The sequence below is a fragment of the Nylanderia fulva genome, unplaced genomic scaffold (assembly GCF_048542155.1).
Source record: "Nylanderia fulva isolate GAGA-0341 unplaced genomic scaffold, ASM4854215v1 Scaffold335, whole genome shotgun sequence".
NCBI classification, from domain to species: Eukaryota; Metazoa; Arthropoda; class Insecta; order Hymenoptera; family Formicidae; genus Nylanderia; species Nylanderia fulva.
Genome location: NW_028190406.1, coordinates 77635 through 105000, shown reverse-complemented (window position 1 = coordinate 105000; position 27366 = coordinate 77635). Strand labels below are relative to the sequence as shown.

The 27366-nt window shown below is 41.2% G+C and overlaps 3 protein-coding genes, 1 non-coding gene and 1 pseudogene across 4 annotated transcripts; 4 read left to right on the top strand and 1 right to left on the bottom strand.

The window, feature by feature from the left end:
- The first annotated feature begins 696 nt into the window (after positions 1 to 696).
- On the top strand, positions 697 to 851 carry LOC114932893 (5.8S ribosomal RNA). Its single transcript, XR_003819972.1, has one exon. It is a non-coding gene; the product is annotated as a 5.8S ribosomal RNA (ribosomal RNA).
- Positions 852 to 1907: 1056 nt separating this feature from the next.
- Positions 1908 to 4239, top strand: LOC146722300 (large subunit ribosomal RNA; annotated as a pseudogene).
- Positions 4240 to 5578: 1339 nt separating this feature from the next.
- Positions 5579 to 7009, top strand: LOC146722299 (uncharacterized). Its single transcript, XM_085485032.1, has one exon. The coding sequence runs from the start codon at positions 5579 to 5581 to the stop codon at positions 7007 to 7009; it is 1431 nt and encodes a 476-aa protein (XP_085341158.1).
- Positions 7010 to 7039: 30 nt separating this feature from the next.
- LOC146722298 (uncharacterized) lies at positions 7040 to 7513 on the top strand. Its single transcript, XM_085485031.1, has one exon. The coding sequence runs from the start codon at positions 7040 to 7042 to the stop codon at positions 7511 to 7513; it is 474 nt and encodes a 157-aa protein (XP_085341157.1).
- Positions 7514 to 10039: 2526 nt separating this feature from the next.
- Positions 10040 to 14123, bottom strand: LOC146722297 (uncharacterized). Its single transcript, XM_085485030.1, has 2 exons — positions 11777 to 14123; positions 10040 to 11262 (listed from the first exon to the last, which is right to left on the bottom strand). The coding sequence occupies exons 1-2, from the start codon at positions 14121 to 14123 to the stop codon at positions 10040 to 10042; spliced, it is 3570 nt and encodes a 1189-aa protein (XP_085341156.1).
- Between the last annotated feature and the right edge of the window lie 13243 nt (positions 14124 to 27366).

Below are 27366 nucleotides of genomic sequence, written 5' to 3'. Positions count from 1 at the left end.
AAATAACGGATTTGACGGAATTTGTTGTTGTGTTTTGATATAACGACGGACACCGTCGCGCCTCTCTGACCGAAAGTAGTCGGCAAGCAGAGCAGCGCGCCCGGCGGTGTTCGACGACGATTCGGAGCGAGACGCTTCGCGATCACGCTCGTGTGTGTGCCATTCTCCGGCCACACACACACACAGAGCGTCGATTCGGCGTTGAGCGCGAACCGGTGGTAACCTATGCCCGCGCACGCGTGTGTGCAGCACCCACGACGTTCGTCGACGCGCGCCCTCCCCGTTGTCGCGGGGCAGCGGTCAGCGTGCCGAGAACACACGGTGTGCGACCGCGAGTGCCGAGCGAGAGGACCCCCATATATTATTATAATATATATATATATATAACACAGAGAAGGGATCGATGATATTTCGACCAATCTGTCAACTGTGTCGGTCCGACGGTTTCTTCAAAAAGCTTCCGCCCCGGCTCTCCCGTTGCGGGAGAGACGCTCCGAACGAGAAACACACAACTCTATCTTTGTGCCGTAGCCTTCCCTGGCGGGAGGCGGCGGTCCGCGCGCGTCCTCGGACGCGCGCGGACAGGCTGATCGAAGAGCCACCACGATTATTCTCTCTCTCTCTCGTCCGAGAGAAGAGACCACGATGGTTGAACGAGAAGCGCGTTTCTTCGCGAACGCAAAAATTTCGAACGATTACCCTGAACGGTGGATCACTTGGCTCGTGGGTCGATGAAGAACGCAGCTAATTGCGCGTCAACTTGTGAACTGCAGGACACATGAACATCGACATTTCAAACGCACATTGCGGTCCACGGATACAATTCCCGGACCACGCCTGGCTGAGGGTCGTTTTAGTACCCCTAAACTGCTTGCGCCCGAAAAGCGCGCACGGCCACGACGCGGGCGACCAGAGAATGGCGCGCGCGTCGCCTGTGCCCTGTGCAACGCTTACAATGGGCGTACGAGCGATCGTTGGACGTTCGCCCGAGGTGTCTGTGCCGCGCCGACCGGCCGCGGTGCAAATCCTGGCGTCGTCTGAAATGACACACCGAAATAATAATAATAATGAGGAGGAGAAGCGCACAAGCGTGTAAAACGTTGGCGAACGCGCGCCCAGAGAATGCTGCGCGAATTAAGAGGGGGAGCGTGTTTGTGTATCCAAGTCGTGTGTGTACGCGAGAGCCGAGGAGAAATGGGATGAGAGTAAGAGCGCGCGCGAAGGGAGCAACAAACGGCCAAAAAAAGGGTCAGGACGGTGAATGGCACCGCTTTCCCTAGAGCGGCGCGTGCGTCGTTGTCTCCCGAAAGTAGGTAGCGCTTGTCTCACCGTCTCTCCTCTCCGTACATCACACAGACTGACCGGACTGCTCTCGCACTCTGTGCCGCGTCTCTCGGTGCGATAGCGCTCGCGCGTCTTATGCCGAGGCGCCCTTGCCCGCACACATAACGGTATTACGGAGAAATATACGGCGCGTCGTCGTCCGGCGGAGAGAGCATTCGTAATCCTTTACCTCTTTACGGAGAAGGGTTTTGAATCGCGAGCCGACCGCGTGTCCGAGTCCACGAAATTTTCGTAAAGCGAAAAAAGGGGACCGGCGCGCCGCGTCGTGTACTCGTCGAATCGATTCCGCCCGAATTTCGTATATAAAAGAGAAGGGAGAGCCGAGAATCTCGAACCCCGCGATATATCGTCTCCATTACCACCAACAAGTGTGTGTGCGGTTAGCGCCCCGGCGATTTGCCTTCTCGCGTATTTCGTGTGCTGCCGCTGCTGCTCTCGTTCGACGCTCTCTCTCTCTCCCTCTTATAATATATATTATAGAGGAGAGACGACGATGAGCGACGCGGAGGTGGCAAACGGCTACGAAAACTCACTATGCGACGACCTCAGAGCAGGCGACATTACCCGCTGAATTTAAGCATATTATTAAGCGGAGGAAAAGAAACTAACCAGGATTTCCTTAGTAGCGGCGAGCGAACAGGAAAGAGCCCAGCACCGAATCCCGCGGTTCCGCCGCAGGGAAATGTGGTGTTTGGGAGGATCCGCTTATCCCGAGGTGCCGCGTCGCGTCCAAGTCCATCTTGAATGGGGCCACTTACCCGTAGAGTGTGCCAGGCCCGTAGCGACCGGTGCGCGCCTCGGGAGGATCTCTCCTTAGAGTCGGGTTGCTTGAGAGTGCAGCTCTAAGTGGGTGGTAAACTCCATCTAAGGCTAAATACGACCACGAGACCGATAGCGAACAAGTACCGTGAGGGAAAGTTGAAAAGAACTTTGAAGAGAGAGTTCAAGAGTACGTGAAACCGTTCAGGGGTAAACCTAAAAAAGCCAAAAGATCAAACGGGGAGATTCATCGTCAGCGGCGCTGGCTTCGCGTCGGTCGGCGATGTCCCGCGGAGTCCTTGCGGCTCGCGCGCGGGCACGCTACCGTGCGCCGATGTCCGGCGCTCGTCGTCGTGCACTTCTCCCCAAGTAGAACGTCGCGACCCGCTGGGTGTCGGTCTACGGCCCGGGTGCGGTGTCTGTCGCGTCGCCGGTAAAACGGCACGCGACAAACTCTCGGTCGCCCGGCCGGCTGCTCGGCGGTACGCGCAAGGTATCAGGCCGCACTATTCACGGTGCGTCGAGACCGTCGCAAGCGCGCGCCACGGTACTCGGAGGTTACGGACTTCGCGCCGTCCCCGGTCCTGGCCCGCTGTTGGTTACAGTACGGTACACCTTCGACAGGCCTGCGAACGTCTCCCGCGGTCTCGCGGGAGACCGATACCGGTCGGCGACGCTACTGCTTTGGGTACTTTTAGGACCCGTCTTGAAACACGGACCAAGGAGTCTAACATGTACGCGAGTCATTGGGACTTGTCGCGAGACCTACGGGCGTAATGAAAGTGAAGGTCGGCCCTGGCCGTCGACCTAGGGAGGATGGGCCGCGTCGCGATGCGGCCTCGCACTCCCGGGGCGTCTCGTTCTCATCGCGAGAAGAGGCGCACCCAGAGCGTACACGTTGGGACCCGAAAGATGGTGAACTATGCCTGGTCAGGACAAAGTCAGGGGAAACCCTGATGGAGGTCCGTAGCGATTCTGACGTGCAAATCGATCGTCGGAACTGGGTATAGGGGCGAAAGACTAATCGAACCATCTAGTAGCTGGTTCCCTCCAAAGTTTCCCTCAGGATAGCTGGCACTCGGCCGTTCCGCACGGAACGCGCGCGAATCTCATCTGGTAAAGCGAATGATTAGAGGCCTTGGGGCCGAAACGACCTCAACCTATTCTCAAACTTTAAATGGGTGAGATCTCTGGCTTTCTTGAATTATGAAGCCACGAACATCTTCGGATCAGAGTGCCAAGTGGGCCATTTTTGGTAAGCAGAACTGGCGTTGTGGGATGAACCAAACGCAGAGTTAAGGCGCCCAACTCGACGCTCATGGGACACCAAGAAAGGCGTTGGTTGCTTAAGACAGCAGGACGGTGGCCATGGAAGTCGGAATCCGCTAAGAAGTGTGTAACAACTCACCTGCCGAAGCAACTAGCCCTGAAAATGGATGGCGCTGAAGCGTCGAGCCTATACTCTGCCGTCAGCGGCAAGTGGGGCGGCAACCGGGAGCGGGCGTTAGTCTTCTCTCGCGTCGTCACGAAGCCCTGACGAGTAGGAGGGTCGCGACGGTGAGCGCAGAAGGGTCTGGGCGCGAGCCTGCCTGGAGCCGCCGTCGGTGCAGATCTTGGTGGTAGTAGCAAATACTCCAGCGAGGCCCTGGAGGACTGACGTGGAGAAGGGTTTCGTGTGAACAGCCGTTGCACACGAGTCAGTCGATCCTAAGCCCTAGGAGAAATCCTATCTCAATGACGGCGTACAATATACTCGAGTGTCGAGAAATAATAATAAATATTATACGAAAGACACACGCCCGTCGGGCGAAAGGGAATCCGGTTCCTATTCCGGAACCCGGCAGCGGAACCGCATACAATTCGGGCCCTCGTAAGAGTGTTCGTCGGGGTAACCCAAAATGACCTGGAGACGCCGTCGGGAGATCCGGGAAGAGTTTTCTTTTCTGTATAAGCGTTCGAGTTCCCTGGAAACCTCTAGCAGGGAAATAGGGTTTGGAACGCGAAGAGCACCGCAGTTGCGGCGGTGTCCGGATCTTCCCCTCGGACCTTGAAAATCCAGGAGAGGGCCACGTGGAGGTGTCGTGCCGGTTCGTACCCATATCCGCAGCAGGTCTCCAAGGTAAAGAGCCTCTAGTCGATAGAATAATGTAGGTAAGGGAAGTCGGCAAATTGGATCCGTAACTTCGGAATAAGGATTGGCTCTGAGGAGCGGGGCGTGTCGGGCTTGGTCGGGAAGCGGGTCTGGCTGACGTGCCGGGCCGGGCGAGGTGAACGGTCGGCGTTCTCGCGCCGGTCCCGGGATCCGAGCTCGGTCCCGTGCCTTGGCCTCCCGCGGATCTTCCTTGCTGCGAGGCTTCCGTGGCGGCGCGAGCCGTCGTGGTCGTCCTCTTCGGCCGCCATTCAACGCTCAGCTCAGAACTGGCACGGACTAGGGGAATCCGACTGTCTAATTAAAACAAAGCATTGCGATGGCCCTCGCGGGTGTTGACGCAATGTGATTTCTGCCCAGTGCTCTGAATGTTAACGTGAAGAAATTCAAGCAAGCGCGGGTAAACGGCGGGAGTAACTATGACTCTCTTAAGGGAGCTGCCGATTTTGGTGGTTTCCATGCGCCAACCCCACCTCCTCGCGGTGAGAGTCGGGCAACGTCGGAACCAACCTCCCGGCGGCCAACGGGGCTCTGGCTTGGCGGAGCGGCAACGCTCCGTCCGGGTCCGTGGGGTTGCCAGCCCTTCGGGTCTGTTTACGGCAGGCACCACAAGAAGAGAAAAATATAATCTCCGGCGGCAGCCTCGGGCCGCCGGTCCTGTCGTCCCTTCGCTACCCTCTCCTGACCCCTCTCCAGGCTCTTCTCGTCGGCCGCCCGCTAGGCCACGACGCCGCCCAACACCCGCTGCCCCTGTCCCTGCTGCCCGCAAGCCCCGCAATTCCCATGCCCACACTGTGATCGTGCGTTCACCACGAAGACCGGACTCGGCCTCCATCGCCGATGTGCACACGAGGCCATCGTCAACGAGGAGGTTAACGTCGAGAGGGTTAACCGCCAATGGAGCGACGAAGAGAAGCGCATGATGACGAGGGAGGAGGCGCTTGCCGCGAATCGAGGCGTTAGGTTTATGAATCAACATCTGTTAACCGTCGTTCCGATTATGATCGATTATAATCGCCCGTTATAAAACATGAAAGCGTAGGCGAGTTAAAGAGATTGCGAGACACGGTGGCTGCATCGCTGGCCGCGCTGACGAATTTGAGTCGACCGGTTGCTCAGTGGGACGATATGCTTGTTTATTGCGTCTCACAAAAATTCTGTCAAAAAACGCGAAGCGAGTGGAACTTGAAGTGTTCCTCTATAACTTCAATTCCGGCGTACAAAAATATTCATGAATTTCTTACGACTCGAATCCGCGGATTGTCAGACTTCGCGGAAGTTTCAAGAGAAAGTGTTAATCAAAAGCCAAACAAGCCGCGTTCGTCAATGCATAACGTCTCCGCTGTCAAGTGCATATGCTGCTCAGGCAATCATTTCGTGATAAAGTGCGAGCCGTTTCGTCAAAAATCAGTTGAACAACGAAATGAGCTCGCTCGCAAAAATCGTGTATGCTTTAATTGCTTGCGCTCGGGGCATATTTCGCCGAATTGCCCGAGCCAACAGCGATGCAACCACTGCAGTCGGTCTCATCATTCTTTATTGCATTCCGAAAATTATCAATCGTCAGCTGTCAGAAAAGATTCGGAAGCTGCGAAACCAAGCGTAAAAACGAATGCGAAGTCCGACGCCTTGGACGGTTCCAATAACGCTGCCGTGGCCAGCGTCCAGACAATCGAGCCGCCGGACTTTACGACTCCCGCGGTTCTCCTCGCAACCGTGTGGGTGAACATCCACACCGCTGAGGGCCGACGCTTTAAGGTTCGCGCGCTATTGGATCAGGGATCCAATTTTAGTTTTATATCGGAATCTTTCTGTCAAACCATACGGACCAGGCGACAAAGAACCGATTTACAAATCAAAGGATTCGGGGAAACCTACACGGGTGCCGCAAAGTCGCGCGTGTCCTTGCGAATGACTCCGTGCGCGAAATCCGACCCGGTATTTCCAATCACAGTGTACGTGTTTCCGAAGATCACGTCGTACGCGGCTTCGCGAGTTCGACCTGTCGAATCGTGGCCTCACTTGAAGGGCCTTTCCCTCGCGGATCCGGATCCGTCGAGCAAACATCAAATTCACTTGCTTCTTGGAGCCGACGTTTATGGCTCACTTTTGATGCGCGACTTGAGGCAAGGTCCGCTCGGTACCCCCACAGCTCAACTAACCGCGCTCGGTTGGATTATTTCCGGTCCGACCGAAAATAAACGGAAGGCTTCAAAAGAAGCCGTTTTAAATTGCGTTCTCGGTCAAGAGATAGACACTCTTCTCCAGCGGTTCTGGGAAGATGAGGAGATCGCGCCTCAAATTCCCCTCACGGAGGAGGAAGAGATTTGTGAGCGACACTTCGTGCAGACGCATAGTCGGTTGTCCGACGGACGATACGTCGTTCGACTACCCTTTAAATGTGATCCTCCGATCGAAATCGAAGAGTCTCTTTCCATTGCGCGGTCGCTGTACAACCGCATGGAAAACAGATTGAGAAATCGATCGGAACTGTATTCGCAGTATAACGAATTTCTAGCGGAATACGAGTCCCTCGGACATATGACTAGCGTCGACGAGTCGGAAAAAACCGAGTATTTGCCCGTTTACATTCCGCACCACCCCGTGATTCGGGAAGATAGTTGCACGACTAAATTACGGGTCGTTTTCAACGCGTCGTGCCGAACTAGGAATGGCACGTCGTTGAATGACTTTTTATTAATAGGGCCCAATTTACAGCAAGATCTACCTGCCGTGTTATCGCGATGGCGACGGTGAAGCTTCGTTTGTACGGCCGACATCGCCAAGATGTTTCGGCAAATTCAAATTCATGAGCAAGATTCAGACTACCAAAGAATTCTTTCGCGTCCTCAAGCGGAAGCGCCCGTTCGACATTTTTGCTTGTTAACGGTCACTTACGGTCTCGCTCCCGCTCCGTATCTCGCAATGCGAGTATTGAAACAGCTCGCCCTTGACGAGGGAGAAAAGTTCAAGGCCGCGGTTCCTATCCTAGGAGAGTCTATTTATGTAGACGACGCCCTGTTTGGCGCGGATGATATAAAATCTTTAAAAAATACTCGCGTTCAATTGATGCAGTTAATGGAAAAGGGGGGATTTCAATTAAGGAAATGGGCATCAAATTCGATCGAACTTCTCAAGGATTTGTCTGTTGACCAATCGGAAGTAACCGATCATCTAATCCTGACGGAAGATTCACTTAAAGTTCTCGGCCTGTCATGGATGCCTAACGAAGACGTGTTTCGCTTGAGAGATAGTGTCTAATTGCGCGATCAACAGATCTTTTGCTGTCGACATTTTTTTTTTTTGAGCAACGTCAGTAGTACAGACGGAAAGATTCGCGGACGCTTCCTCTATCGAACGCGACGCGTATGTCTCAAGTTTGACTTGAGACCATTGATTATGTCAGGCGCGTGAACGGCGCGGACGGCAAGAGTTCGCGGACGACCTTGTTGTCGAAACGCGACGAATTTGTCTCAAAAGAGACCACTGAGTATGTCGGGCGCGTGAACGGCGCCGACGGCACGAGTTCGCGAACGACCTGACTGTCGAACGCAACGAATTTGTCTCAAAAGAGACCACTGAGTATGTCGGGCGCGTGAACGGCGCCGACGGCACGAGTTCGCGAACGACCTGACTGTCGAACGCGACGAATTTGTCTCGAAAGAGACCACTAAGTATGTCGGGCGCGTGAACGGCGCCGACGGCACGAGTTCGCGAACGACCTGACTGTCGAACGCGACGAATTTGTCTCGAAAGAGACCACTAAGTTTCGTCTCACGAGTCGAATTGGGTTTTGACGACGTTAATCGGAGTCTACCCGTACACTTGTTTCTCTAAAGCGAACTCGACACTTGGTTCCTGTCTCTTCTTTTGCACACTCGTTTGTAAGACGATGTGCTTCTATTGTCCACCCGCGCTTTTTCACTGTCCACGAGAGTCACACGAGAATCACTTTCTCCGTTTTACCTTATCGTCCTCGTTATCTTCACAATCCGGCTCGAAGGACCATTTTACTTCTGTGCGAGAACCTTCGATTTGTTTTAATTTTCCGCGCAGAGGCAAATTTATTTATTTATAAGTCGGCTCGTAGATACGAAGGAGACTGGATGCGGAGAAAATTGTAAAGGTGGAGAAATTCACTTTTGAGGCAAAGCAGTTTTATTCAAAACTCTCGCAGACAAGATTAAAACGCGGAAGTTCGCTCTAGAACGAGATAAATTCGCGCGATGCTCTTTTCGCTGATATACACGGAGACGTCTCTTCAGTTCAGACTCCTCGAGTAGACTCATTTTTGATCCTCGCGGAATTCGGCAGCTAAGGCTCATCCGATCGACGCGTGGCACACGTGCTGAAATCCTATTCGTGGACGATTGCCCCATCACGCTCCGAAACGCGAGACAAAGGCGAGTTTTTGTAGATTCCTCGCTCGCGGAATCGAAAACAACCGGAATAACATCTCGGCGTCGAATATTTTCAATTTCTACGATTGACCTTGCTTCGTCGCTCCGAAAATACGTGACAATTTTAAACACAAGTTGACGCGCAATTAGCTGCGTTCTTCATCGACCTACGAGCCAAGTGATTCACCGTTCAGGGTAATCGTTCGAAATTTTTGCGTTCGCGAAGAAACGCGCTTCTCGTTCAACCATCGTGGTCTCTTCTCTCGGACGAGAGAGAGAGAAAGAATAATCGTGGTGGCTCTTCGATCAGGCTGTCCGAGAACGCGCGCGGACCGCCGCCTCCCGCCAGGGAAGGCTACGGCACAAAGGTAGAGTTGTGTGTTTCTCGATCGGAGCGTCTTTCCCGCAACGGGAGAGCCGGGGCGGAAGCTTTTTGAAGAAACCGACACAGGACCGACACAGTTGACAGATAGTCGAAATATCATCGATCCTTCCTGTATTATACAGGGTGATTCAAAACAACCGTTTGTCTTTAAAATGTCGTATTCCTGACTCAATTTAAAGACGATTTTTCCTTTGCCAAAATTTTATCCGAAGCTTAGTTTTTGAAATATAAAAAGAAATAGTTAGCGAATTACAGCACGAGTACGGGCGGTAATCAGGAGCGGCGCACCACATTATCCGACGCGGGCGATTACGTGGGCGCTCGAAGCGATCAGCTGTTTGTTACACGCGGCGTTTTGTGTGTGTGTGTGTACGCGTATACACACACACACACACTCTCTCTCTCTCTCTCTCACTGATTCTTACCTTGTAGAGATGTTTGATGTCCTTTGACGAATAATTGTTGCCTGACTGGATACAATCCGATATTGACACACTGTGACACACTGCATGATAAAATCATTTTTTTGTAATAAATTCTATTGACACTTTGACTCACGCACTTGATTAAAAATTATTGTAATAAATAACTGATTACAAATTACAACACATAATCACAATCTGAGAGAATTTTCTCTTAGAATTTGCCCTGAAAATTGTGGTAATCGTAGGATAATATTGTATGGAAAAAATTTTATTAGAATTCCTCTAATTAATATTTATCACATTCAAAATAATAATATCTATCACAATAAAATATGAAACATGTTTTATTAATTTTACTAAACCGTAAAGTAAAATTAATGAAATATATTTTATATTTTATTGTGATTGTTTTTCCTTTTATTTAATTTTAATAACTGTAATTTTATTGTATCATATCAGATTTGTACACTGTATCTGGTTCCGACGCTTCGGACCCTTTTGATAGACTATTGAATACGTGATTGAGGTTCGATTGTCGTTCTTCAAGAACAAAGCAAGACAGGATATCGCGGATCCGTTACAAGCATACCGCTATTATTATAGGATGTTGCTCGTCATAGCTGAGCGCGGAATTCGTCAACCGCCCGCCAAGACGGAGTAAAGAGTCCTCTCCTAGAAAAGGACTCAATTTGCTCAACGAGCTCAAATGCGGCATGGTGCCGTTATTCTTTAGTGAGCGCGTTTCCCGCTCGAAGAATCTCTGTTGCAGATAGCGCAACCAGAAGATTTCCGCCCTCCTAAACTCATCGGCGTTCAGAAGGAGGAAGAGTTGGGAGCGAGACGCGCTCTTTTCTTTTACAGGAAGAATAAAGCGATTCATATAGGCAGTCACGCGGACAAGCTTGGTCCAAGTGGAAAACCTATATGGGAGTTCCCATTCCTCGGCCTCTTGAACATGGAACGTCACAGGCCGTCTTCTTTCCACCGACACTTGCTGATCGGTGGCAGTGTCGAGCGGAGCTGAGACATTCAGAATCGGCCACGCAGTCGATGGCTTCTGAAGCCATCGTGGACCGTTCCACCATAGCGGGTGAGTCACGAGCTCGGAGGCGGTCAAGCCGCGCGAGGCACAGTCCGCCGGATTATCTCGAGACGGAACGTGATTCCAACAAACAGAATCCAGACAGGTATGCACTTCGGATACGCGGTTAGCCACGTAGGTGCTCCATTTTGATGGATGTTGACGGAGCCACGCGAGAGCGATGGTCGAATCCGTCCATCCGTATATTGGAATCGGAGGTAATTTCAACGATATCAAGGTCCACTTGATTAGCCGGCTGAGGAGGACGATAGCGTTCAGTTCCAAGCGCGGGATGTTTACGGTTTTGATCGGCGCGTCCTTTGTTTTAGCAGCGAGCAGAGTGATTTGAAACTTCGTTGGCGAAGGAAGCACTCGAATATAAACGACCGCCGCGTAAGCGCGGTTTGAAGCGTCGGCAAACTTGTGGATTTTGAACGCGAGGTTATTGGAATGTCGACCGGTCCAACGCGGTATTCGGACGTGGTTTAATGATTCTAAATCGTTGGTGTAGCTCTCCCAACGATCGCGCAACTCCTCTGGAAGAGGGGAGTCCCAATCACATTTGAGAAGCCATAACTCTTGTAGCAAGATTTTCGCGGTTACAACAACCGGAGCAGCCCATCCTATTGGGTCGTATAATTTTGCCGTGAACGAGAGAACGGAACGTTTCGTGTGCGTAACCGATCTCAACGGAGTTATCACGAACTTGAACGCGTCCTCTTTAGCAAGCCATGAAAGCCCGAGAATCTTCTTTTACGAGTAAGTGATCGGTGACTTCCGGCTGATGAGCCGAAAGTCCTTGAAGAAGAGAGGAGGCATTAGAAACCCACTTTCGTAGTTGAAAACCTCCCTTTTGCAGGATTTCAACTAGTTGGACACGAGCTTCTATCAATGAAGTCGTATCGTCCGCGCCAAAGAGCGCATCGTCCACGTAGAGGGACTCGCTGAGAATTGAAACAGCCGCGGGATAGTTGTCACCTTTATCTAGAGAAAGCTGTTTCAGTACCCTTATTGCGAGGTACGGAGCGGGGGCGAGCCCGTACGTTACAGTGAGAAGGCGATAGTGTTCAATCGGCCCATCGGCCGACGATCGCCATAAGATTCTTTGAAAATCCGCGTCAGACGGATGCACGAGAATTTAGCGGAATATTTGAGCAATGTCCGCCGTGTAAACAAATTGCCATTGACGCCAGCGCAATAATATAGCAGAGAGGTCTTGCTGCAGTCTCTGACCGATCAGTAAGTGATCATTAAGCGAAGTCTTATTGCTCGTTTTGCACGAAGCGTTAAAGACAACGCGCAATTTCGTAGTGCAACTCGAGTCGCGCAAAACGGGATGATGAGGAATATATACCGGCTCGAACTCGGAGCGGTCAGATAATTCCACCTTCCTTATATGACCGAGCGAATTATACTCTCGTAAGAACTCGTTGTACTGCGCGTGAAGTTCAGGACGAAGCCGTAGCTTTCCTTCCATTTTATTATAAAGCGAGGTTGCAATGTGCAAAGAATCACCGATTTTTATCGGGAAATCATGCCTGAAGGGCAATCGAACCGCATAGCGTCCCTGAGGGGTACGATAGTGGTTGGCGATGAAATGAGCCTCGCACCTCTCCTCCTTCTCCGTGAGAGGGACAGGCCGCGAGATCTCCTCATCTTCCCAGAACTTCTGGAGAAGAGAGTGCGTGCTTTGTTCCAACACGCAGTTTAATACAGATGCTTGAGCAGTAGTAGTCGGCCTACTATTTGTGGGGCCGGAAAGGATCCAACCGAGAACGGTCAATTGCGCTGTCGGAGTTCCAATAGGACCTTGACGGACATCGCGCTTCAGAAGCGAGCCGTAAAGGTCAGCACCGATCAACAAATAAATTTGATGTTGACTTGAAGGATCAGGATCAGCAAAAGATAGACCCTGTAAATGAGGCCACGCATCGAAGGGCTGAATCCGCGAGGCAGCGTATGAAGTAATGCGTTGAAAAATGTAAGCCGTCAGAGGAAAGCTCGGGTCGGCTTGAGCACACGGGGTTAACTGTAGTGTTACGCGCGATTTCGCAGTACCCGTGTATTTTTCGCCGAAGCATTTAATTTGTAAATCGGCTCGTTGCCGTTTAGTGCGCAACGCCTGTGAGAGCGATTCTGATATAAAGCTAAAGGTGGATCCTTGATCCAACAACGCGCAAACCTTTAAGCAGCGACCCTCCCCAGTGTGGAGGTCGACCCATGCCGTTGCCAAGAGGACATTTGGATGTTCCTGAAGCGAGGGCGGTACTATCTGGACGGCCGCGATCGTATTGACCGTCTGATTTGTAGTCGCCTTAGATGCGGCTTGTGACGCAGATTCGGAGGTAGTAGCCTCGGAACTGGCCAAGTTATCGAAGGCATTTTGATTTGCCGCTGAATGCAGCAATGTGTGATGCGAGCGACGACATTGTCTGCACCGATATTTGCTCGGGCATTTCGACGGGAAATGTCCGGACTTTAAGCAGTTAAAGCAAAGTTTATGCTGGCGCGCGAGAGCAAAGCGCTGTGAAGCTGATTTCTTCGCGTAGTCTTCGCATTTCGAAACGTGATGCTCACCGGAGCAACAAATACATTTAAAGGCAGTCACGTTGTTTACCGTTAAACGCGGTTTATCATTTTTCGAAGAACCGGAGTCCTTGCTTGAATCGGCAAAGTCCGACAATCCGCGTATACGGAGAGTTAAAAACTCATTAAGCTCCTGATAAGAAGAAGGCTCATTTCGTTTGATTCGCGTTAAATTCCATTCGGTACGTGTTCTCGCGCTAAACTTTTGCGTTACTGTATAAACGAGAATGTCGTCCCATTGTTCTACGGGACGATCGAGATTTTTTAATACGGCTAACGATGCAGACACTGTGTCGCGCAATTTTCGCAAATCGCTTACAATCTCGCTTTTCATTACCGGAAGGCTAATAAACGCGTGTAAATGAGCATAGATTAACGCTTGCTTATCGTCGTATTCATTGGTTAACAATTGCCAGGCAGATTCGTAATTCGCATCGGAAATTTTTAAATTATTGATCAGCAAGGAAGCGTCTCCCGTTACGCTCGTTTTTAAATAATGAAATTTTTGAGAATTTGATAGAGCGTCGTTAGTTACTACGAGAGATTCAAAAATGTTTCGGAAGTTTTCCCAATCGGTTAATTTCCCAGAAAACTTTGGCAGCGCGATGCGTGGCAATTGGAAGCAATGATTATTTGTTTCGCGAACGGAGGAATTGGAACTACGATCGGTAAACGGAATTGTATTAGGAGATAATCGTCTTATCGTATCTTGCAGCAGATCGGCCGTGTCGATGTAGACATCCTCAGCTCTCAGGAACTCTTCCAGAGTGAAGTACGGCAAGGTCGTTTGCTGCTCCGTGGTCGTCTTTTGAAGCAGTTTGACATGAAGGCCGCGGCAGGCGGCCCAGTGCTCCTCCAACTTGGCAAGCCTACTTCGCGTCTTGGCGAGTGTCACGTTTGATTTGGCCAGCTTCTTGAAGTTGACGAGATCTCGTTTGATCTCGTCAATACAAGCTCCCTGCTCGATGAGCAGGTCACTCACGGCATTCGACATGATTATCGATGCCGGATTGTTGAATCGTTTATCGATTATTCGCTACTGAAGCGAAATATTCAAGCGCGCGCGCAGACTTGAAGCGCCCGCTGATTGACGCGCGAGAGAGAGTGAGAGAGTCCGAGCGCGAGTTAGCGCACCGTCACGTTAAGCCGTTATCGGCTGTCTTTCTCACACGAAGCGATTGCGTGGCGCGTGATAGCGGCGTCGAAATTGCAAATCGCGTGGTTTTTTAAATCTTTAGAAACGTCGAAAATCACCGAAATGATCGAGAGAGTCAAAGAGAGATGCACGACGCGGACGCGTGATAACGGCGTCGAAATAGCAAGTCGCGCACCTTTTAAATGTTTAGAAACGTCGAAAATCAACAAGATGATCGAGAGAGTCACAGAGAGATGCACGACGCGGACGCGTGATAGCGGCGTCGAAATAGCAAGTCGCGCACCTTTTAAATGTTTAGAAACGTCGAAAAGCAACAAGATGATCGAGAGCACAGATTAATAGACAGATCGCCAAAGGTCTGGATGAAGGAGAGACCAGCATTTCTCACTGATTTCAGCGCCATATTGTAGTAGTGGTCAATGCAGTAACTATTAATACGTTCCCAAGATAAGAGCGTCTCATGCTCATGAACTCGTCCGGCGGCATGTACGAGATTTATCTTTTCGTAGCGTTCGCGTATTTCGGAAAGGACAGAATTTTATGATGTTATAAATAAATAAATAAATAAAATATTAACCTGACCTATTATAATTATTTTTTAATAAATGTTTCATTATTATTATCATCTAAGTCTAAGTCGTTTAATTAATTTTTAGTTTTTTAATAATTAATTTAATTTATTCTAATCATTTTAATATGTGAAAAATACTAATACGTATACGTTTTATAATGAATTAATATATTTCGAGAGTCGAATTATATATTTTTAATAATATAAAAGTGTTCAAAAATTATATTTGACTTTTAATTTTAATTATTTTAGCAAAGAGTTCCGAAATCTCTTACGCACATAATAGGGATTTTGTTCATCCATATAATTCGCAATTAAGTATATATGTTAATTATTAATTTTAATAAAATACAAAATTAAAATTAAAGGTCAAATATAATTTTTGAACATAAATATATTTAATTTGTTATAAAACGTATACCCGTGATAGTATTTTTCTCGTACAAAAATAACTAGAATAAATCAAATTACTCATAAAAAAATAAAAAAATAATTAAATAATTTATATTTTATATGATAATAATAAAACATTTTATAAAAAAAAACAGATTCAATAAATATAAGTATATATATAACATGTACTTATATTTATTGAATCTGTTTTTTAATAAAATGTTTTATAAGCTTAGAAAACTTGACTTCGACGTAACTAGCAAATTTTATTTAATTATTTCACGACGGTTTGACGTAATAAAATGTTTTATTATTATTATATAAAATATAAGTTTAAATTCTTTAATTAATTTTTAATCTTTTATGATTAATTTAATTTACTCTAATTATTTTTGTACGAGAAAAATACTATCATGGGTATACGTTTTATAATTAATTTAATATATTTGTGTTTAAAAATTATATTTGACCTTTAATTTTAATTTTTATTTTATTAAAATTAATAATTAACATATATACTAAATTGCGAATATATGGATGAAAAAAATCCCCATTATGTGTGTAAGAGATTTCGAAACTCTTTGCTAAAAAATAATTAAAATTAAAAGTCAAATATAATTTTTAAACACTAATATTATTAAGAATATATAATTCGGTTCCCGAAATATATTAATTCATTATAAAACGTATACGTGATATTATTTTTCTCATATAAAAATGACTAGAATAAATTAAATTAATTATTAAAAAACTAAAAAGTAATTAAACGACTTAGACTTAGATGATAATAATAATGAAACATTTTATTAAAAAAAGATTTAATAACTAGTAGGTCAAGTTATAATTTTTTATTTATTTATTTATAACATTATGAGCTATTAAGCTCATCATCTCGTTCGCTCTCTGTCTTGCTTTCATTCGGCAAGTCACAAATATATATGATACTCGTATGTTCCTACTTCAACTCTCGAGAATCTGAAACAAACGAAACTCGTGTCCAATATACAGGGTGTCCGGTAACTAACAGACCAATGATTACAAATGGATTCTTTGGTCAATTTGGGAACGATTTTTCTTCAGCGAAAATGTCGAAAAAGATCATCATTTTTTACAACTTTCCAATCTTTGTCATTATATATCTTTATAACTAAGCCTTAAATTAAAATTTTATTATAGTAAACTCTACCTGAAATTAACTGAAGAATGTCTTTTAACTCCAAAACGTTTAATTTTCAAAAAACCTATTTTTTTCAATCGCTTATAACTCGAAAATTATTGACTTCTCTACATTTTTGCTAAGGAAAAATCGTCTCCAAATTGGCCAGAGAATCCGCCCTTAATCATTGGTCCGTTAGTTACCGGACACCCTGTATATATTATATAAAAGTGTATAGCACGTCAGAAGCTTGTGAGCTTACAGCGATAAGTAAAAACAATTGCGTATCTATTTCATTGCGTTTATCTGTTTAAACGCGCGCTTTAATTTTTCCAACGTTTTTGCCTGTTTATATTTTAAAGGTCCTCTCTTCTAAAAATCTTGTTTTAAAGATCCTCTCCGCGAGCAAAATTCGAAAACATAAATTATTTAATATTTTTACTTTATTATTTGTAAATCCTCGGTAATTTCGAAATTTTTCTATTTGAAAATTATTAATTTTCTATTGCCAATTAATTTTATCACAGACTTTACTCTTACTTCCATTGCACTTTCGTTTGCGGTTTTCAGTATACGATTTTTTATCGTAGTTACTAAAAATTATTATTGTGAATTATACTTGTGCAGTGATTTGAAGAATTTACAATTTCGTTGAAATTGTTGATTCTTCAAAAAAATTACGAGATTCGCGGAAATTGCGTGCTTTCTTGGCATTTTCCGTTCGCGGCAGGCGGTTTATTTTTGATTGTTGCAAATGTTTTTTTTTTTTTTTTTATTAAATTTTTGGGAAAAACCGTGTGCCCGATTTGCATTAAAAAATTTTAAATATAATTTTATTCCAAAAAATTGTAAATTTTTCATTTTTATAACTGCGATAAAATTTCCCATTGGATAAGACAACTGCGGTGTAAAATATAAATTTTTGGGAAAACCCGTACCAAAATTTTTGATAACGTAAAAATGACCTTTGAAAAATAAGGAACTTAAAAATTGCCTAATAAATGGGCAAATTTGTGACCGTGCGCGGATGTAAGGTGTGTTTATATCGAAATTTAATATAGAATTGAAATAATCCCATTTTTAAGCCCCTTACAAAGCCCAAGCTAATTTTTTTACCTCGTGTACTTTTTGAATTTATATCGAAAAATTAAATTTTCAATATCGTCTTCATCTCCATTTCGCAAAACGGCTCACATATAGCCTATTTATCAGAGACCTTTGTCTCGCGACCGAAAGGGGCCCTTTACGAACACCGTGATCTTACGCGATCGGACTTTGAGTCTTTATAATATTCAATCCTCAAAAATGGCTGAGCAATCGATTTATCTAGACTTAATCGATAGATTGAGTTCGAAAAATATATAAAGTGTCTTTATTTCGCTCTACGTGATTTGTAAGCAAATATATAAATGCAAATCGAAATAAAAATTTCTATTAAGAAAGCCCCGTCATCATTTTTATCATCATTTCATCATCGACCCCCGCATACTAGTATATCGTGCTCCCGTCTTCACACTATACACCTCGCACCCTATTCACACGTACACAACCATGCAAGATGAAAATGTTTTATTTTGTCCATCTCGCAGTTTTACAACAGAGGGCATAGTGCGTTTCCGCAAAATTGGCACGTGCCGGGTTATTTGGCAACCCCTCTCTCTCTCTCCCCTCTCCTTTCTCTCTCCTCTCTCTCTTCTTTCTCACACACACACCACCACACACACACTCTCTCATTCTCACTCACTCACTCACTGTTCGTCTTGTGTATTTATTAGTAATCATGATCGGCACGTGCGGGGTTATTTGCTAACCTCTCTCTCTCTCTCTCTCTCTCTCTCTCTCTTTCTCACACACACACGCACACACACACACACTCTCTCATTCTCACTCACTCACTCACTGTTCGTCTTGTGTACTTATTTAGTACATTCATGATTAAACATCTATATGCATTAATGTGAAATTTACTTACAATTAGTTTACTTGAAATATTCAATCTCTAAAGTGTTTATCTTATAAGATAGACAAAAAAATCTGAGTAAATAATAAGAAAAAAAAACAAGGATTATTATTGTCATAATTTTTTATCAATTAAGTACTCTCAACTATCCAATAATTAAATAAATACGTACAAATGTGCGCGCGTGTACACACATACACATATTGATATTAAAGAGATTGAAGGAGAGGAAGGAGAAGATAAAAATTTAAATATTCACATATATTTTCAAATATTATATATGAATTTATAGTTTACATATCTAATTAATAATGAATTTCTAATTATATTAAACATATCAAAATAAAGACATACATGTATTTATCAAATGAATAAATTATTGAATACAGACTTAAAAAATTTATTAAACATAGACTTAAAAAATTAATTAATTAAACATATTCTAAATTAGAAAAAATAAACTTTATTTATATATGCAACAGTTTTTTAAACTAAATTTTTAAATTCTATTTTATATTAGACAATTATCTCAATCAACATCTACGTCCACATTAGCTGCACTGCAGACTACCTCTACAGCCACATTATCTGCTCCGCGGATATAGCGTTATGCCAATACGATACATTACATGTACTTACTTACTTGCCTTTACTGTACCAACTCTTGTTCTTTCCACGTAATCATGTTTTTACAGTTATCGTTTGCTGTATATCTTCCAGCAAACTTTATTTCGTGTGAAGTGTATTTAATTAATTAAATCTCTGCGAAAGATTGAGAAGATGAAGGGATAATTCAAACTATGAAGACATGGTTACATGGAAAAGACAAGAGTTGATACAATAATAAAGACATACATGTATTTGTATCCTGCTGGCATAATACATGTGTCTTTATTTTTTTTATTATTTTCATTATTATTTTTCAATCTCAATCAACTTCTATAACCTTATTTGTATCGTGCTGGCATAAAGTTATAAAAGTTGATTGAGATTGAAAAATAATAATAAAAATAATTAAAAAAAGGAAATATTCAATTATCATTTAAAAGCATATTTGAAATCTGTAGAATAAACAGTTTTTGCAAAAAATGTGGAGCATTAGAGCTCTAGTAAGTCTAAAAATAAATGTAAACATCAATTAATAATAACTGATGTTATATATATATTATATATATAAACCAATTTGTTGCAATATTCACTATAAAAGGTTGTAAGGGTAAGATGGCTAAAAGTGAATAATTTAAAAGATAGTTAACATAATTTTACATAAACTGAAATATTTCATAGAATAAAATATTTGTAATATTTCGAAGTTTATGTAAGATTATGTAAAAATTATACCTTTACAACTTTTTATAGTAAATATTGCGAGGAATCGATTTATATGAGAAAAATTAAGGTAATTCTATTTTGAAAATATAAGTGACCTTTAAATAACCTTGAAAATCGCCGTTTAGGAAAAAGTCTGTGTCAACTTTTTCTTTTTCTAAATCCTGCAACTTTTATCTAAATTTAATAGAAAATGTATAAAAAATGCTCGACATTAGTACACACACACACACACACACATATGGGTAAATTTATATAAATAGGGTTGCTTTAGGAGGAATGATCAGGATTCTAGGATATGATTGTACACATCATTTTAAGCAAAGAAGTTTAGATAAACATGTTTAATAATTGTTCTATTCCGGTCATAAAAATATACAAAATGAATGATATAATCTCTAAAAACTCACCTTTAAAAAAGGTAAAAAAAGGCGACCAGTTAAGGGCACGCCATTAACAAAAATTATCCATTGCAAACCCATGTAGAATCCTATCCTATTGCAAACCCATGTAGAATCCTATGAAAAATTAATCATTGCAAACCCATGTAGAATCCTAGGCAAAATTAACCATTGCAAACCCATGTAGAATCGTACCCACTGCAAACCTATGTAGAATCCTATGAAAAATTAACCATTGCAAACTCATGTAGAATCCTATGAAAAATTAACCATTGCAAACCCATGTAGAATTGTATTAAAAATTATCCATTGCAAACTTATGTAGAATCCTACATTGCAAACCCATGTACAATAGAATTGTATGAAAAATTATCGATTATAAACCCATGTACAATCGTAACAAAAGAAATGAAATAAAAAAAAATTGCGCCAAGTGAAAGTAGAAACTTGTACCAGTGGAAAATTAAAGTTGCAGACATATATAGAGTCGTATAATAAATCAGTAAAAATTTAAATTTGCAAATGTAGAATCGTACCATAAAAAAACTTATCTTTTAAAAAAAAAGATAAACAAGATGCCAAGTCCATGCGCCATGTGAAAAAGAAATAAAAAATTTTAGTTAAAAAAACTGGGAGCGCTGCTAAATAATATTCTAACAATATTAAAATTAAATTGTTACTTTTAAACTCATTACAGTTAAAATATGTTTTGTGTTTAAATTAATTAATGTTACTTTAAGGTGCATTGTAATTTTGAAACTTAGCAGCGCGCCCAGTTTTTTTAACTAAAATTTTTTTATTTCTTTTTCACATGGCGCATGGACTTGGCATCTTGTTTATCTTTTTTTTAAAAGATAAGTTTTTTTATGGTACGATTCTACATTTGCAAATTTAAATTTTTACTGATTCATTATACGACTCTATATATGTCTGCAACTTTAATTTTCCACTGGTACAAGTTTCTACTTTCACTTGGCGCAATTTTTTTTTTATTTCATTACTTTTGTTACGTCTCTTATACTTTATTTCAACCCTTATAGAAATTTATTACTAGTAACGCCAATTTATCAATTTTATTTTGAGTAATTAATCACTTTTATTTCGAATACTTAAATTACTGTATATTATAGTATTTTAAATACTCGAAATAAGTGATTAATTGGCATAGTGATAAATTTCTACAAGAGAATAAGGAGCCTTTAAATTCTTAATGTAAAAAATTTTAAGTAATTTTCTTTAATAAAATTTAATTAAAAATTTTTGAACACTGTGTTATATCACATTTAAAATCGTGATTATTTCAATAAAAAAACATTTTATGTGTAAAAAATATATTTTTTATATTTAATAAATTTTATATATAGTATATATATATGCATATGTAAAATATTCTCTTTCTCTTTCTCTCTCTCTCTCTCTCTCTCTCTCTCTCACACACACACACGCACACACACACACAACGGGGGCCAAATCTCTCAAATTGGTCTCATGATCAATTAGCCTGGATTCGCACCAGGGGCAAAGTCTGTTGGTAATGTCAAACGAATTTAGCCTGGACTTGCACCAGGGGCAAAGTCTTTTGGTCGAGTTTACGAAATTTAGCACGGACTCGAACCAGGGGCAAAGTCTTTTGGTTCAAGTCTACGAAATTTAGCACGGACTCGAACCAGGGGCAAAGTGTGTCGGTAAGGGGCAAAGTCTATCGCATGAAGATGGCGGTCTCTTCTTTTGGCAGGCCTTTGGCGATCTGTCTATTAATCTGTGCCTGTAGTAACACAAGTTTGTATGTTTGTAAATTTGTTCGAGAATATATTATAAGTGTTAAATGAAGTATTATATATATTTTCAGATATTTTATCTGTTATATATAACAGAGTATTTTCACGCGAATTGCCGTTTTGTCATTATTGTTTGATTATTTACGCGTAAAAGAACTCGATACTGATAATATAAAAATACTTTCATATCGCAATATAAAAGTATTCTTTTCTGAATTTATCAGCCAAATTGATATTTTCTCTTGGTCGTTTAATCAAGCTGAATGACATTGTAGGGAATAATATAACCTACATACATGTTACATGTCATCAAACCTGACACCAGAGAGAAGAATGAGAGAGGCCACGCCGCCGTTTTTCGTCAAACGCTTTTTCTAGGCTGCTCACTAGCGTCACGTACATCCATTTTACGAGCGTCTGGAACTACATGGCCACATCCACTTTCGATGTCGGTAAAAGAGCCAAATTTAGTTCATGTCCGTGCTACATCCACAATTTATAGACTAGAATACGACGAAGATCAGAGTTCAAGACCATATGTTTTCTTTTTTTTTTTTTAATAACTCAGGAATTATAAATGAATAAAAATAAAAAATAATAAATCAATTGTATTTATAAAAATATTTTCAATAATTTTATATTCATTTACAAAAATAATATCTCTGAAAATTAAATTGATTGCACAAAAATATAAAAAATAAGAAAATAAATATTGAAAATAAAATAAATATATTTGTATAAAAATAACAAAAATTAACATAATATTATAAAATAAAATAATAAAAAAATAAAACTTATGGAAAATAATTTATCATAAAAAAATTTCTAATAATATATATTTAAATAAAATTAAATAAATAATTAAATATACTTTATACTTTAAATTATACAAAAATTGTTATATAATATAATATATTGTATATTAATATTTTTTTATTTAATACATATAACCACGTGTACAAAAATGTATATATATATATTATAAGGTGTCCCGAATTTTGCGAATTAAAGTACCATAGAAAGAAAGTTTCTCGAAAAAGTAAATTAAAAAAATTTTTACCATTTTTTCATTCCAAACAGTATTTTTTCGAGGTAAAAAGATTTTAAAATTGGCCAATTACAGAATAAACCAATTACGATTAAACGGACGCCTATCCGTGAGTCGATTATGTTATATTCTAATAGCACAACATATCCGAAAGATATTCAGAGGAAGTGACCGTCTTGAAACATTCGCGGGCTTTGAGAATACCCGGGTTTTTGGGACGTAATTGTTTTTTCCTTAAAAGACACTGAGATGTTGAAGCATGCCCAGTGAAAATTCGTGCGGGATATCTCTAGTTTGCACTGTATAACTTTGCAGTTATTTGGGAAATTGGTAATAGTTTAAAGTTTCGGGGATTTTGGGGTTTTGAGAGGGAAATTTGCATTCTCCTACATCTAAAGGGAAACGCGGAAAATGTTAGAGCTGTCCCACCAAAATCAAACCCATAAAGGCGAACAAAGTTTTAAGGGAAAGTATTAGAATAACCCAAACATCATGAAACTGTCGCACAATGGGGTTACAAAATTAAATTTTTTATATATATGTTTTCATATTCGTGTTAGCATTTATAATTTAAACATGTGCGGGGCAAAGGGTAGTCCTGGCTTCGGACTGAAAATGGTGCTATGACTTCAATAATTGAATAGTATAAATACATTATTTACCGTTGTTATTTTTTTTATTTTATTTTGTTTTAGACTCGTACAGGACATTATATTTATCTGCAATCTCTACGTGACGAGTGCATGCTAACCCGGTATATATTTATAAACTAATTTGCGCTATTCTAGTATTAAATTTTGGGGGGTTTGCAGGTTTTTCTGCCCTTTCCCCTTTTGTAGGTTTTTGTAAAGATTTTTAAATTTGCTTTTGGTTAAATTAATTAGCCTTTCACTGGTGAAGCTGGGTTTTTTTCCCCCGATTAAGCAAGTATGACGTATAATATTACTTTTTAAGTACTTTAAAGGGTTTTTCGCGAGGATTCTAATGGTTGAATCATAGATAATAACTCTCGCGGGAAGGGAGATTACCAGTCGATTTAACGATACTGAAATAATAAAAAGGTGTATCGTATTGCTAGATATTGCGTGGATAGTCTCACGCAAATCAGGGGGTTTTGTAGAAATTTACTTAATAAAGCATACCCATACAAATGAAAAAAAAAGGGCTAGAAACAAAGAATAATTTTAAAATAATGTACAGGGTTCCAGCTGAAAAACCCTGTTTACGGGGTGGTTTTCGAATGAAATTTTACATATATCGTATTACAAAAAATATCCCTGAAATTTTTAGCGTTAGATTTTAGTAATCTTATGGGCGTCCGAGTAACGAACCCAAATTGGGAATAAAATTTTATATACAAAATAATTTTGGATATATATATATTGTATGACGCGGGTATTTGTCCCCCACTATTAAAACATAAAAATTTTGGTTTTGTTTTTTAATGTAGGCGGGTAATGATTATGGTGGTTTTTTTCCGTCCCGTATCAAAGGGTACGTTGCTTTCCACACTTTACTACGTATTGAATTAGGAAAAGAAACATTCTCCAAAAATTAGTTAGGGTTCAATTTTTTTAACAAGCAAGCGACATTGAACATGGAATAGGGGGTGGGGTTCCAAATAAAACGTGTAATTAAAAAGTTTTAGGTACCGATCGAGTTTTGCGGAATGCGACAAATTTGGCAAAAATTATCGTAAACTGTGCTTTTTATACATCTACTCATTATATTAGGAAAAAATAGAAATATTTTCGTTTTAAAGGAAAATCTCTGTAACAGAGTGGGGGTTTAAACAATTTTGGGGTTTTGTTTGTATACTTTAAAGGTGTTGCGGGTGATCGCGGGGATTGTTGGAAGACATTTTTTCTTAAATTTTAAACAAAGAGGTGGTTAAAAGGGGGTTTCTTGATTTAGCCATTAAAAAATTAGTGAAATTATACAATTTCGAGGGTTTTGGAAATTTTAGGAGCTCGGAACATACAAAAACACGTGGTTCGAAACCAAACCATCACAAACGGCGTAAATAAAAGTTTTGGAAAAAGGGAAACGTGGGGCTAAAATCGAGATTTGAATAACAATTCGTGAAACTGCGAATTATGACTATTTTTACGAATCCGTATACCTTTACCACTTGCGAAGGCGAATTTATGTAGTGGGGAGCTTGTAGTTTTTCCGGAGGGACGGGGTTGGGCGATCCAAACATCAAAAACCCAAAATTGAAATTTTTTTCAACCGGGTTTCTTATGTAATTTTTAAATTTATGATATGACAATCCGGGTTTAGGGCGTTAGGATTTTGGCGTTGTTAAAAGGTAGGATCTCTTTATTTCGTAGGCCCCTACGAAATGTGCTAAAAAATTTTCCCTTTTTTGGGTTTCCTTTATAAGAAAACAAAATCTCTTTTTAAACTGTCGGAATTTCACTTGATCAAATAGTTTTACTTCTTTTTTTGGGCTCAAGGTTTTTGTCGCGCTTCTTCCCGGATACAATAATTTTTTGAATAAAGGGTTTTTTAGTATTTTTGATAAGTAGGTTCTAGGGGTCTTCGTAGTGGATAGGGGATGGCATCGGTAGTCTTTCCAAAATATTAGTTGTTGGCGAAATTTGTTTTTTCGTGGACGCTTTTATTAAGAGAAAGGGGCAGTTTAAGGGTTTGCCCCAATTATCTTCTTTACGATTTTGTTTTTAAAATATTCTACAAATACGTGAGTGACCTTCTATAGATCCATTTGATTGGGATGGAAAAGCAGTGGTTTTGAAATGTTAAATATTAAATTTTTTTAGTTGGGTTTTTTTAAAGTGATAAAAAATTTGGTCCTGACGGTAAGGATGCCTTGGGAGTTCCATAAATGCAAATAAAATTCTTTTGTAAAACGTGGCTTCGTTAATGGGGTGGTTTTTTTAATGGTACTCTATAGATATTTTTTAAATAATCTTGCATGGTTAAAAATATTTATTTCCGTTATTCGTGATAGGAAAGGGCCCCTACTATTCAAAATGAAACTTTGTCAAAACTGTGCCGGGGTACCCTAAATTCATTGGTTTCTTGGGTTTTTTGAGCGCGTTAATTTTTTTTTAACTGGCATCGCGACTTTCTAAAAATTCTTGGAATCTTGTTTCATTGTACTCCAAAAGTAATGGGCAAAGTCATTAAATTTTTTTGTAACCCTTAGGCCCCGATTTGAGCATGGTTTTCTAAAATTAAATTTTACGCGTTTTTTAGGGATGGGTGATCGACTAAATTTTACAAATGATGTTTTACGGGTGCGTGGAAAATTTCTTTTTGGGTTTAAAAAACGTATGACCAAGGAATTCATCAAATTTTTATGCTTTTTTGTGATCAAAAGGAGGTTAGTTGTAATTCTTTAACCATTTAAAAGACGTATAAAATTTTTTCACGGTTGGGGGTTTCTACAGACAGTCGATTGTTTTTTTTCTTATGGGGATTGATAAAAAATTTTTTATTTGTTTTTCTTTACTTAACTTTTAAAAAATTGAAGTTTTCGTATTTTGGGGAAAAAATTTTGCAAGGGAAAAGTTCGGCCCCCTTTCGAAAGGTGATCCGTCAAAATTTTAAAAATTAATATTACTTTTGGGTTTAAAAGTTTCTCTTATTTCGGTATTTTTATTTTCTGGGAAATTCGGGAGGGGTTGTAATTGGAAATTTTTGTTTCTGAATTACGGGGTCACGTAACGATTCAAAATTAAATTTGACTTTTGATATCATGATTATCTTTTTGGGAAATTTGAACTTCCATCACTGAATCGGAATGGTTTCTTTTATATTAACAAAATGGGTTATCAATTTGTTCGCGGTAGGGAGTTAGAGCATTTGTTTAAAATTGTCGGACAAAGGGGCCTGGTCTATTTAAAAAATTTGGATTCATGGGTACTCTCATAACTAAACGAATTTTGGGTTTAAAACAAATTGTGGGGATTCCGCAAAACATCGGCATTATTATTTATGATCCCTTTTTTTTTTAAATTTCGAATTTATTCTGCAGCTTGGTTTCCATTCCGGTCGGGGGTGGATCTTTTAGGAATGTACCCAAAATTAAAGGTTTTTGTGATCCGTTATTATAGTAAAAAGTTTTCCCGTTAATAGGGTCGAAATGGCAAATACAATATATGAGGGCTAGTTTTTTTTCAATTTTTGAAAAATTTTTTTCCCGCATTTGTTTAAAATTCGAGAAGTTTTGAGACGGAAAATTTTTTCCCCGCCCCTGATTTAAAAATTCCGCCTACCATCCCCCCTGATCCCTCGGTATTTAGTATAAAGGTCTAGTAAAATCGGGATTTTGGGAGAATGGGATTTGAACATAACATGTTCAAAGATTTAAAAGCTTCTATTTGTTTTAATTTTTCCCAATCGAATAGCTACCCTTTTTTTCAAAAATGTTAATGGTTTCGGGGACTTTAGAAAAATTAGGAAAAATCTTCAAATAC